Here is a 14,001-nt window from a genome sequence, read left to right as displayed (position 1 = left end):
AGAAACAACTAAAACCTCTCTTATAAGCCCTATTCAAATAGATAAATATTATGTTAAACATCATTTGTGCATACTAATTCTGTGAAAATTTTCATAAGGCTTTAAATCACTTAAAGCATTGATTCAAGTTATAACTGAAATATTTGACAGTCCAAAAAGCTTCAAGTAATGTTGATACTAAGTATATAAAAATGCTGAACCATAAACTAGTAAGTATGAGTCCTTTAGGTCACCCACAAAAATCAGATTTCATATGCACATAATATATAAATGGTTACTCTATGAAATTGATACTTAAATCCTAATGTCCACTAAATTTCCACAGTTTTTAAATAGATCATAATTTTAACTAGGAATTGCTATTTTTAAAATGTCATGAATTTAATAAAATAAAATGAAATTGGGATAAATATAAATTTCTACATCTATAAATCCATTTTACAAGCAAGAAAATTGGGAAAAGCCTGGCTTAAGAGAAATTTTATGAAAAACTTCAGAGTTTATTTGACCATAAATCAATCAACTATGACCCAAAATGTAATATAATAGTTTGAAATCGTAGACTGCATTGATAGAAATATTGCATCCACAACAAAGGTGCACTCTTTTGAGCCATTCAGGTCATAACTGCATACTATGTCCAAACACTTCAATCAAGTCAGTTAAACTAGAGGGTAGCCAATGGAATGTAATCAAGATCATAAGTTTGAAAATCATCTTACCTGAGGAATTTTTTTAAGGAACCATGAATGTTTAGCCTAACATTGAATTTGCGTTTGAAAGGTTTGTGTTAGTTATTGTTAAATATGTAAAAAAAGTCTTTTTTTTTTTGGATGCCAAGGGGGGGGGAAAAACAGCTGAATGAATAGATGGAATTAAGACAGAGGCATATTTCAGCCTAATAAAAAGGCAGACTTTAAAAGTGTCTAAATACATACCTATCCTATTATATTGAGGCTTACCGTGGATAGGCTGAAAGTCCCATGTCAGCAATGCTAAAGAGGGAAGTTGACACGAGCAGGTCTGTTCCAACCTCAGGTTCTTCTGTTGTACAGGTTAATCAGATAAAAACAGGGTTTCTCAGGGATCAGAGCTAGAAAAGATGGTTCTTATCCAACTTCTTTATAAGCACTCTGGATGAGAGGATACATAATTGAAATTATATATGCTAAGTACATAATTCTTAGCTTTTGCACTCACCAGCTCTATTCCCCCCAACATACACACCCTACACACACACACATGCTGCCCTAGGAAAATGGATTAGTGTGCAGCTATAGTCAATAAGGCAAACAGTATGTTTAACAACAGAGAAAACCTGAGAAAGCTTTATTCAACCCTTTTATTTCCACACTATCTGGAATCCCACAGGTGGTTCTAGTCTATACATATTAGAAGAGAAATAATGAAATCTAGAAGGAGGGTGGGGGGTGACCAAAAAACCATAAGGATGACCTGATCCTCACTTGAGATCTTGCCGAAGTGCTGACTCATTAGCCTTGCAGAACTCAGGGAGGCTATGAACATGCTTAAAATGACTCTCTGTTTGGACAATATAAACATAAATTCCAAAAGGTTAGAACAATGGGAATTACTTTAAAACTTTTAATGAGTTAAGTGTAAGACAAATAGAACGAATTACATCTTCACCAACCAGGTGACTTGCTAATTACGTGGTATATGCAAGAATTCCCAAAGGATTTCTTGATATTTGTGAAAAACAGAGTCATAGTACATGACTGCTAAGAGAAGCTGACATGTGCCTGACTCTCTGACTTCCATGATCCTTGGCACCTCCTATTGGTGGCATCTACTGTGGCCTGACTAGACTTGTGTCTAACAAAGAATGACAAGTCTCATCTTACAAAAGATTTTAAGTGTGAGGGAACATTTAATTGTTTTATTTTATCTGATAGTCTTGTTGTGTGGATATTTGAATCCTCCCTTGAATCTGATTTTAATTTCAATGAGTATCACAGAAGAGTTGACATTAGAAAACAAAATCCAAGATCTCAGCCATTTTGAGGCAACTGCATTTTCTCATATCTTCTTCTCCTAGGTTGTAATTGTTGAAGACTCTCCAAAGTACCTTGAGTGTCTTTTTCTCAAGGCCCTATATGTTGGAAAAAGCCTGAAAGACCCATAAGCATTATTATGTTTGAATACATCAGCAAACTTGTCATCAGCTAATTAAGTCTCCTGAAACTGAAATCAATGCATACTCTTTTTAAAATCTTATAAATCAAAGACTCTTTCTCGTATAATGCTTCCCCTTCTACCTGGAGATTTAATGTTTTCCATCAGACTTTGATTTCAATCAAGGTGCTTAAACCTCTAAAGTGCATGTGAGAGTACTCTTCTAGAATTCTTACAGAATTTGTAAAGGTAACTAAAAATACTGAGTTTGCATTTCTTTGCCAGGTAAACATTAAAATGACATTCTTAAGCAGGATCTTCCTAGTGCTAGAGACAAGAAAGCAGCATATGTGCCACATGTTTGCCCAGCAAGTACAAGATGTCACGCTTGAATTTGCAAATGTGTGCTTTGTGTTCTGTGCTCTGTCGTTACTGAGAGACCTCTGAAAATAAAAATACATTTTAAGTACTTTTAGATTGTGGTTCATGTGATTCTAATGTAGATTTTGGCTGTGTTTCAGTGGACATTTTGTTTTTTAAATCACCTTTTATGAAACTTCATTTAATTTTTTAATGAGTATTCGAGTATTTATGACTTGCACACATTAAATAGGAAATGTCCTAGCCGTATGCCATTTCAAAGCTCATGTACTTTCTCTATGTGTATTCTCCATTATAAAGTGATAACTAAGAGTTCAGCTACTGCCTTTGGGTTGACAGTTCCTTATGGAAATGTGCTGAAGACCAGTGACTTGAAAATTATTCCTTCCTGTATTTCCTTCCCTACAAGTGGTATATGTTGGCCTGTCATAGATCTTAGGACAAAAGTTAATGAATTTAAACTCTATTATTCCAAAGATATACATTAAGTTCTCTAGCAGGGCTATGAAATTGGATTTTAGATTCCATATTAAATTGTAACACCACAGTCTCAGTGAAGCATTTGAATCCAATATCATATGTCAGAGAGAATGTCAAGAAACCATAGAATGTACTTTCCTATTTTCTGCTGTTGCAATGACAATCTCTCTCACACTTTTGGTGAGTGTTTGTGTGGTGTGTCCTCTACGTGCAAGCTTTTGTTAACAGAGACACTGTTATTTAGTAAGATTTCAATCCAGAATTAGTTCCTCCTTGGCCAATCAAGCCAGAGCATTGCAGAGGATAAAATTCTCACTAAATGAATGTGGATTCAGATATCCCAGGATGATGAATTCTGGACTTGGCCTAATTCAGTAGTCTTTTCTTCAGTAAATAGTTATTCAAAAATAGCCTTTGCAATATATTTTGTGTCAAGTTGAAAAGTCGTTCCCCCATCAAATGGGAATGGCACTTTGTGTTTGCGCTCACAATCTTTCCATGAAACCAGCAAAAAGATTAGCCCATTTTGTCTGTTGCCTCTATTAATCAGTGCCATGCTGTTTGATGTTTAAAGAAGAATATGGTTATTTTTTTTTCTTTCCATGGAACCTTTAGTGATCCCGTGAGACTGAACCAACTTATTCTAGAAGACCATTTTTTAAAACATTTCCTTTAATATCAGAATGTTCCAAAATAAGGTTATTCCGTCATGTGATAATGAAGGTTTTTTTTTCTCCTTTTTGGGAATTTTATTTTCAGGTCTCCCTTTGGCCACATAGTCATGTTTTGATTTCAAGCAAGTAAACAAGTATTTTCCAATTATAAGATGCCTAATAAAGTTAAAAGGAAAAACCTTGAAGAGATTTTCACTGTCCTAGTTGACCTAAAACAAAAATGTAAATTAGTTTAAAATATAAATATAAAATAGAAATGACTTTAATAGTAAATGTTCAGAATCTACAGGTTAAAAAAATGGTAAAATCTTTAAAGATTATAAATGCATGAAATTCTCCAAAAGTGATTTATAATTTAATTCCACTCCTATCAAGCTTTCAATGTTTTTATTTTTTCCTTCTGAAGCAGGCACTTCTCAAAGTTATTATAAGTGCCTCTTGGGGAAAAAAAGCTCAAAGAAGATTTGAAACAAAAGATGAAGGAGAAGTCACGCCATGCCCGTAGCTCAGGGCATTATAAGCCACAATGGTCACAACAGTATTGTATGGGTCCAGGAATTAATACAGACGCCAAAAAAAGAAAAAAAAGAAAACAATGTAGTTCACAAACAGCATTGATTAGGTTGTCTCTCTTGGAGATGGATTATTTTTGTTCTATATGTGAAAAGTGAGCAAAAAGACACTGTGATAGGAAGGGTTATGCTCCCCAAATATCCGTATGCTCCTCTCCATTTCCCAGCCTCCTTTTCAGTTGGGTTGGGGTCATATAATTGGTCAAGGTCAATGAGGTGTATCCAGAAGTGATGTAAGCTGCTTCCATACCTTTTTCATACCTTGCTCTTTGAAACATCCTGCGCAAAGTAATAAATCTTTCTCCCTGTGTACCTTGATGATTGTGGAGGCCACATGTTTCAGAAGATGGCTGTGATTTGCAAACATCCTGGATCTGTGAGTCACCTCTTAGAAGACAGCACCTTCAGCAAGCTGCCTAACCAACATTAGCTTGTGACAAAAGCAAAAATAAATATCTGTTGCATTAAAAAAAATAAATTTAAAAGCCCGATGGGCAGCTAAAAATAATAGATCTATGTATTCCTGTCATAGACAACAAATTTCCATCTTATTTAACTCTTTAAATTAAACATCAGTTGACAATCTAATTTTAAAATGATCAATAAAAAGAAGCTGCAATATATTTTTTTAAAACGTAACATGATTAGTTATCAATCTCACATTTGGGGAAAATGCTCCCAACAAGAAAATAATGAAAATAATTCCCAAGACGAAGAAAGCTACATGATGTATATTCTTTGCTCTCCTTCACTAGGTTTTCCAGGGCAATTTTGACAATGATACCCACAGAAAAAACGTCATCGACCCTCCCATCTATGCACGGCACATAAGAATCCTTCCTTGGTCCTGGTACGGGAGAATCACGCTGCGGTCAGAGCTGCTGGGCTGCACAGAGGAGGAGTGAGGAGACCGCACACCCCACAACCCTCCTATTTCCCGTCTCTCTATCGCCATGGAATGAACTGTGCAAAATCGGGAGGAAACTGAATGGGGTTTTCCTGGAAAGTGCTCACCTTATGGTAGGCCACTAACTGTCATTCTGAGGAGGTCTAAGCCTGCCTTTTCAACGGTTTAATTTGATTTTTATCATTTAAATTTCTTAAGCAGCATCACATTAACTGTGAATTACTTTTCTCTTGGCTTTCTGAATTATTCACACTGGGTGAACTATGTTAGGGAACGAAAGTAGCACTCTTTTAATAGCAAGGATAAAAAAATCTCCTAGTTATCAAATAAAAGCAAGAGTTGTTGGAGCTTTTATAATCAATATGCAACTCATTCTTATAAAAGGAATACAGCAATGTTAGCAATAAGGTTTTTGTTTTTGTTTTTCCTGTAGTTACTCTACATTATCCTAATTGTCTTCTTGTGCCTACCACTGTTAGTGTTTATAACAGAATTTTGAAGAAGAATCTGTAACATGTAGTACTAACTGATATTATAATTCTCATTTTACTTTTATTATTTTTAATCAGAGATTATGTGATCTTCTTTTCTTTTTGTTCAATTTTATAGCCTTTATATTGTATATTGCCTGAATCTGTTTATATTTTCCAGTTGAGTTTTCTCCTATAATTTGCCTTAAGGTAGTTATCATGTTTGTTTATATATATGGAACATGATTGAAAATCAGTAAAATGATCATAATTAATATCAGTAGATTAAATCTGAAATTATATTTTTGAAGGAAGCTATAACTATGTAATTTCCAAATACTTCCTCTATAAAGAACCCAATACTACCATTTTGCTAAATAAACAACAATGAAATTGTATTATGCTTCTTTACACAGAAATTTCAATCTTCATTTTGATGGTATTTACATAGCCCTATATTTGCTTTAACATAGAATGATGAATTCTTTGTTTGTCTATTTTAAATTTTTTAACATACAAATATTAACATAGAGATGCATAGTTTGGCCATGCATACTCATAATTTCTTTGTTCATCTCTGCATTTCCCGTGAAACTAGAATTTTCTGAAGATTTGAAACTGGTAGTGGTTTCCCAGGAAAGCACCTTGTTCAGTTATTTGTAAGAAGAAAAGTATTTACTAATGACAAACTAGTAAACCATTTTCAAGATGAAAATTGATTTCTGTTTATTTTGCTTCAAAGGTCCTGCTAAAATAAGCAATCATCATAACAATTTGTCATTGATAATGGAGATCTCATTGACATGTTTCTCAAATCAAAGCTCACACTGCCTCCATAAAAGTCCTCAATGTCTAATTTGTAAGCATTACACTTATTTATTTTATAAGGCTTAGACACAGAATATTGGAGGTTTAAATTAAGGGCCCTGGAAAAGAAAGTACGGTATGTGTACGAAATGTTGAGGTCCTGTGCAACACTGCTAAGTTTTTTGTTTTTTTCCTTTTATTATTTGTGCTGCAAAACAAAAGCCACTAGACTGTTACTGTCTTGTCTGTCTATGTGTTATTAGCTTTTCTTAATGATGTATATATGGAGTGGTCTTCAATCATAGTAAAGAATTTAAAGAGAAAGTCAATCATAATGGTATTTTTAATAAGAGCAAAATTAGGACTGCCTGGACACATATTTGTCCTATGCCCATGTGCTTCCCACTTCAGGCCTTAATATGAAATTATTGATTTAAAGCATCTGAAATGGTGATCAGTTTCAGCATCTTTCAAAATAAAATTGCCATGTCCTCAGTATTATCCTTTTGAGATAACTTTAAAATTAGGATGCAAATATTTTTAATTTGCTAAATTTTAAAGTAATGTTACAAATAACTATGTAGGTCCAAGAATATAAACACACTTATTGTCTAGCCAGTAGCCCTTGCTTCTTTAAAGACTTACTGTCCCACCAAATTTCTAGTCATTTTCCTTTGTAGATTAATGCACAATTCTTCATTCTTAACAGAGTATGTTTTTAAAATTTTGAGTAATTATTTGTAAAGACTTAGTTTTTCAAAATTATTCATGGCTTCTTATGATGCTTTAAATTTTATTCTATTGATAGTTTTTTAAACAAATATTAAAAAAAGAGTTTGTTAAAATTATATTTGTCACTTTTAGAAATACATTGAAATGAATTTTTCTTGCATGTGAATTTTCTTTCTTCTCTAGATGCTCATCACCAACATGGCATGATGAATGGACTATCTATTTGTCCTATGGTGCCCAAAATTCATGACAATAAAGGGATTCCCACATGTGGAAATGTTAGTAATTATTGCAAAGTAGTATGTAGTTTTTGTGTCACTGGTAACAGTGACATCAAAGTGAAATAAATTTATTCTCTTTAAATTCACACTAAAACAAGTAAAACCTCATCAGCAGAATGCACAAAAGAATTACCTAGTCTTCACCATATTGTGTAACTAAGTACAAGATGCTAATTTTATAATCTATGAAATTAAAATTTTAAATATCTCCATTTTATCTATGTCTTGTAAAAAGCATTTGTCATAGTCATTAATTCTCATTTTAGGGTTGACTTTCTCTTTCTGAATGACTTCATAAGGATTGGTGTGAATTTTGAAGACTTAGGGTATTAATGATTGTATCTTTGCTAGTCAACAAATTATAAAATATAACACTGCTGGCGTCTGATGTGTCAGTAAGTACAGAAATAACTAAGACACAAATAACCTTTGCAAACTTTCAAGCTGTGTAATATTCCAATGTTGTTTTTTTTTCTTTGTATATATACTTAAATCATGTAGGATGTTGTAAAATCAGTATGACCTTGTCTAGTCTTAAAACTTAAAATAAAACTTTTGAAAATCTGGGATACCTTTGAAGCAGTTGTAATTAAACACATTTGTAAGAATACACAAATTGTCTGAATGTGAGTGCCCACTACTCTTTAACTAGTTGCTTGGTTTATGTGGTTTTTTTTGTTTGTTTATTGTTATTTTGTTGTTGTTTCTGTTTGTTTTTTTGGTATAGGATAGTTAAACAAATACAGAAAACGATAGAAATTACAACAGCCTCTCTCTATATATATATTGATATCAGCAAAATTGGCCCATCTAAAATCATTAAAATGTGTACATTTCTCCTGCTCCTTTAAGCTGTGGAAATTTTATTTGAATACTAATAATCCAAAGTCACTTCTTTCTACACATTTAAAGTCTTGTGTTCCAGGGTGGATCTGCTCATTGTTAATCAGATGCTATTACTCTTACATCTATTGTTTTTTAAGTACATGATCCTCAGTAGCATAATGATGAGATCCAGTCAGTAGTAAGCAGTAATACAATCTTTCTTATGTACTTACCCATGTAACTTCAGCTGTTGCTTAAAGAAAATCATAGTACATGGCTTCTCCATAAACCCTGTTTCTGCCTCTCTGGAAGTCGCTGGTAAAATATAGTCTGTTTACTTCCCGCTTTTTAGATATTTTCTTAGGATTGAAAAAAAAAAAACTGGAAAAAAACTTAAGATATTAAATGCGGACTGTGGTTGAGCTTCAGTGGATCTCTGACAGTTCTCAATCCTAACTTATTACATGTCTTCATATATCCGTGTGTGTTCCCATGTATCTGTATTTTAATGTGAATGGTTCAGTGAAGTTACATTGCTTACCTAGTTTTTGCACACACACAAACATACACAAATATGCTTTTACTAAATAAAAGCAATTATAGTATATATTTTCAGTAAGGCAAATAAACAATCATGACACTTGTATAAGTAGTAAAAATTTGTTGTGATAGCAGAATAATTATTCAACAGAAAATTTTCAACTATGAGGCTTTTCAAATTACTACTCAATATGTAAAAAATAAGAAAAAAAGAAACATTTGGAATTGCAAGGAGGGAAGTCTGACCATGTTGAAGAAATTTGTTTTTAAAAAAATCTGTTTAGATAACTTCATGAATGGAAAATATTCTCTACATGTAACCTAGAATTTTAATACACCTAGCACTTCAGCTTTGAATACATGATTTTAAGTAAAGATTTTGGTAATGAAACATTAATTTTTACTGTCAAAAATGCAATGCTTTCTATCTTTCTCTTCCCAAAGGCTAGTTTAAATAATATTACCAATCATGTTAGTGTGTTATTTATTTTTGAAAAATATTGCCTCTAGCTTTTGAGATGTGAAGAACCCTTTTACCTGAGCCAGTAAATGGAGGATTAAAGCACATTGCTAGTTGAGAAGTATCTAAACAAGCCTGGAACAAAATGCATTGTTACTTGTCTTTACGAAGAAAGAACACCTAGTGTAAGTAGCATGTTTTCTATTGATTTCAAATGGGGAAACAGGATTCTTTGATTCTGTTGCAGTAAGTGCCTATAATTCATACTGGATATTTCAACACTGCCGCCAAATGAAGTGTTTTCCACAGTAGGCAAGTGGCACTTGCTCCAAGAGTTATTTCTATTAGATGAATTTGGTAGCAGAAATAGGAAAACATTTTTTGGAAAAGGCTCCTCATTTAGTTGCTTTTGCATATCTTGGCAGGAGTTGATTGAATCATTTGAAAACAGTAATGTGGAAATATGGTATAGTGGCACCCGCAAATGGTCACCATATTACAGATTAAGCACTGCATATGGTGACTGCCTCTGATTTTATCTTATGTTAACATCCTCAAAGCCATGAACCACACTTTCATATTTATATAAAGTTCCCATAGTGCCATTCATATGCCCACACATAAATATGGGAATAGTGATGAACTGCGACGCAAGCTCAGCCTGCCTGCCACCTGGAAAGGAAGTGGTGGCAGTGAGACTGATGGTGCACTCCAACAATACGTCCCCCGTGGCCAGTATGAAAACAGCTTTGTGATGACATATAGGATAATCATCAGGCCAAAGGAGTAGCCTGCATGTATGTGACAAAGAAGGAATGTTTTCAGTGACAAATGGCTTAAATGACAAATTAGACATGGATCTACACATATTTTATTTTTGTTTCACTTCTTAGAATATAGCAGAAATTTAAAGAACAATGGTAGGCCTGTGACTCTGGCAGACATGGTCAGTACTGCTCTTCTCAAGGCCAGGGACATTTTCCACCTGAGCCCAGGAAAGAGGACTTGAACAAAGGTTAAAAATGGAATATCGTGAAGAAAGTGAGATGTGTGTGTGTGTGTGTGTGTGTGTGTGTGTATTTTAACAGAAGTATCCCACTATAGTCTGACTGTGCCACCCTGCCCCTAAATTCATGTGTTGAAATCTTGATCCCAAAGGTGCTGGTATAGCACTTGGGATCCTTGGGAGGTGCTTAGGTCAGAGGGTGGAACAAATGGGATTAGTGCTCTTATAAAAAAGACCCAGAGNGAGATCAGTTAGGACAATATGAAGCAGCCTGGATGTGGGCTGATGAGCTGAAGTAAAGCAATGACTGTAGAAACAGCAAAGAGAAAAAGCAATGCAACTGTACATTAGAAAGACTCGGCCCCTGGCATATCCAGTATTAAGGTAAGTGTCACCGAAAGCATGGCTTCTGCCTACTTGACTAAATCGCGCCACTGAGCAGCAGCCTGAGAACAGCCACTCCAGTCAATCCTCTGTCGCACTCTGATATTAACTTCTGCTCTCTTGTGGTCACTGTGAACCCAGTGGCTCAGTGACACAGTGCCCTCCTGAGCCCAGAGCAGCACATGGGGCTCAGGCGTGCAGGATGAGCCCATTGGGCAGAGATCATAATTAGAAACAGGATTTTTATGTGCTATTGCCTTTGGGGGCACTTCACTCTACAGAGTGATTCTAGCCCAACTGTTACCAACATTTTTAGTTTTGAGACTGGCTGATACAATACACTGTGAATTATGAACTCATAAAGCCGTTTGTTCATGTTCTTCAGTGTTCAGAGGGAAGTTCAGAACCTTCGTCCAGCTGCCTAATGATTCCCAGGATCTAAATTAAACACATGCGCTCATGTTTCACTGCTAATATTATGTGGCTACAAGTCAAAAGTTCTTTCCCCATCTCTGTGCGCATGAAAATAAGAATGTAGAACATAATTATATTAAAAGTGTTATAGACTTTTCCGTAACTTCTCAAACTCATATTGTATATTTGTAAGACATATGTGTTTACGTTCACAGTCAAGTGAACTGTTTGGTCATTGTAAGCAGAGACTGATCTCACTCAAGCATCTAATATTACTAAATATATAGAGAAGTTGCCACTCAGAAAAAGAGAAGTCTTCTACCTAGGATAGAGCTTAACCTCTCTTATCCCTTGTGCACATAGTTCCTGTTGCCACTATTTCTAAGGCCGCAGCTGGGCTAGTTTGGCTCAAACGGTTTCCATATTTCTGATTCTCTACTGAAGCCATTTCCATCCTCATTTTTTTTTTTTCATCTGGAAACATCCTACCCATCCTTAAAGGCCTACACTAAAAGTCACTGTCTCAGCTCATGCTGTTTGAACCAACATACCACAGACTGGTGCCGTAACAACAAACGTTTCTTCCTCGCGGTCCAGGAGGCTGGGAAGTCCGCGGTGCAGGCTTGGCAGACCTGGTGTCTGGTGAGGACCCTGAGCACCCCTTCCTGTATCCTCACATGACCGACCAGAGAGAGAGGACGCAAGCTCCCTTGGGTCTCTTTTTATAAGGTCGCAGTCCCATTTATGAGGGCTCCCTCTCATGACCTAATTACTTCCCAAAGACCACACCTCCTACCACCCCCACATTAGCAGTTAGGATTTCAACATATGAATTTTGAGGGGACACAAATATTCAGTCTATAGCCATCACCTTACCTGTATGCCAGGCAAGCTGCAGATCCAGTTGGATTGGACAAACACAAGATCTAGCCTTACAGTTCCTTGAATTCCTCATGTCTACTATTTCCTTCACTGCATTCAAGATAACTACTTCATTTTAAGATCTTATCATATATTATTAATTCTTTGATATTTTAAACTTTAAGGTCCCACTCTCTCACCACAATCTCCCACTTGTCAAGAACTCATACTCCCTTACTATCATATAATTGCTCTTTGTTCTCATTCCCTAAACTGAGGGAGTTTAATCTTCTCTAATCTAGACCCTACCTCACCAGCAATATTTATTGAGTGCCTGGCAAGGAGTAGATAGAAATAATATTTATTTATTTATTTATTTTTTAGATTTTATTGGTGAGTTGGGGGATGGGAACAGTGCTGGGGAATCGGGGGAAGGGGCACAGACAAGTTGCTGTCGTTTTGTTCTTCAGTCTAGTTGTGGAGGACGTTGCTTCACTAGCCCAAGTTGGCACCATCATTGCACTCTTCCCGGGCGAGGCAGATCAGTCACTGGCCTCTGGACGGCTGCTCACGGCGGCTGCTGGCCACTCACGCTGGCTGCTGGCTACACACGGTAGCCCATGGCAACNGCTATTTCCTGCAGTCAGGCCCACAAAGGCTGGAAGAACACACTGATTCTTTCACATTCCACATTAAATGGTGACATACACGGAATCACTCCAAAGGTGCACAGCCCATTCATTGTATTTCATTGTAATATCTACGCATTAATGTAGTTGAAAGTGGATTTAGAAGTGAAGGTTATATTTAAAGCACAACCTTGTGACTCTGCAAGAATTTGACTGGAGTCGACCAGTTTGTTCTACTTGTACCGAACCACAGAATTAAACAGACTATTCATAAAGCATAGAGCGTGTGTTCATTGTGGCAGCATATTTTGCTTAAAATATTTTAAATTATGCCACAAAGAATTTGGGCATAAATCCACTTCAAACCCTCACACTGTCTCAGGGGTGGTCAACATAAAGATATGTGCCAAAAATGCTGTGTGGCTTAATTATAAGAGCCCTTTCCTCCACCGCATTTATGATTTGATCCAGTACCACCTACAAAAACCTACCTACAAAATTCCTACTGTCTACCCGTCTAATCCACATTTTCACAAGAACCAACATGATAGAACATTTTTCTTTTCCTAAATCGAATCTGGAACCATTACTTAGACATTAGTTTGTATTCTCCCAATTTATATCCTAGCATGCCACAAAAGAAGATATTGAGTTCTTGACATTCTCTTTTTATAAGGTCACCAGTCCCAGAAATATGATAAGATTTTTGAAACAATCCATTGTCGTAGGCTATGTAAGAGGTCAAAGAAAAGGAGTATTAATTGACAAATGAATGCAGCATAAAATAATAATGGAGAGCTCTGATATTTATTGCACTTACTGTGTGCCAGGACTAAACGAAGATCTCATATATTATCTCATTTACTTCCTAAAAGTGGTCTGTGAGGTGACAGTAATACTATCTTCGTGTTATATATGAGGAAATTAAAGTGCAGCCAGTTTAAGCACCCTACTGTTGCAGAATGAAACCCGGCCATCAACCCATGTGCTCTTGTAGCAGTGGGCCCTAGACAGCGGCCTTCCCAGACCATGTGGTCACTAAGGATTTTGCGCGGGCTTCAGACAAAGACATTACTGGACTGTATGGTCAGCTAGACCTCCGCGTTTAATCGTTCCAAATTCCTACCTCACCCAGAAGCCAGTCAGGAGCTAGCACAATGGCCACATGTTCTAATAATAAATCTTAATTGTCAACCTGGAAACTTCAGGGTATATAGCCCCGAGTCCCACCCGGGTCGGGGCTCAGCCTCTAGATGTGAATCCGCTGAGCCAGTGCCAGCATCAATAAATGTTGCTTCCCACGCCTTGGTGTTCTGTTTCTCTGTCTGGGTTCCCCGCAACACTCTGATCTCAGATCTCATGTTCTCAGCCACTATGCTTACGTGACAACCTCCCATTCAGCCCTTAAACATTCTGCTTTCTCTACTCTACTAAGCTCATTC

The 14,001-nt window shown here is 36.0% G+C and overlaps 1 protein-coding gene across 1 annotated transcript in view; it reads left to right on the top strand.

Annotated features, from left to right (window-relative positions):
• EDIL3 (EGF like and discoidin domains 3) overlaps positions 1-6,496 on the top strand; it is a 254,908-nt gene extending 248,412 nt beyond the window's left edge. Inside the window, exon 9 of the mRNA XM_019652587.1 lies at positions 4,999-6,496. Within this exon, the coding sequence (XP_019508132.1) occupies positions 4,999-5,148 (150 nt within the window). The 3' untranslated portion in view covers positions 5,149-6,496. The remainder of the gene's footprint in view (positions 1-4,998) is intronic.
• Positions 6,497-14,001: the final 7,505 nt, after the last annotated feature.

Source organism: Hipposideros armiger, unplaced genomic scaffold, assembly GCF_001890085.2.
Source record: "Hipposideros armiger isolate ML-2016 unplaced genomic scaffold, ASM189008v1 scaffold_182, whole genome shotgun sequence".
NCBI lineage: Eukaryota > Metazoa > Chordata > Mammalia > Chiroptera > Hipposideridae > Hipposideros > Hipposideros armiger.
Note: the sequence above shows the minus strand (reverse complement) of the source record. Positions and strands in the feature narration are given on the sequence as shown.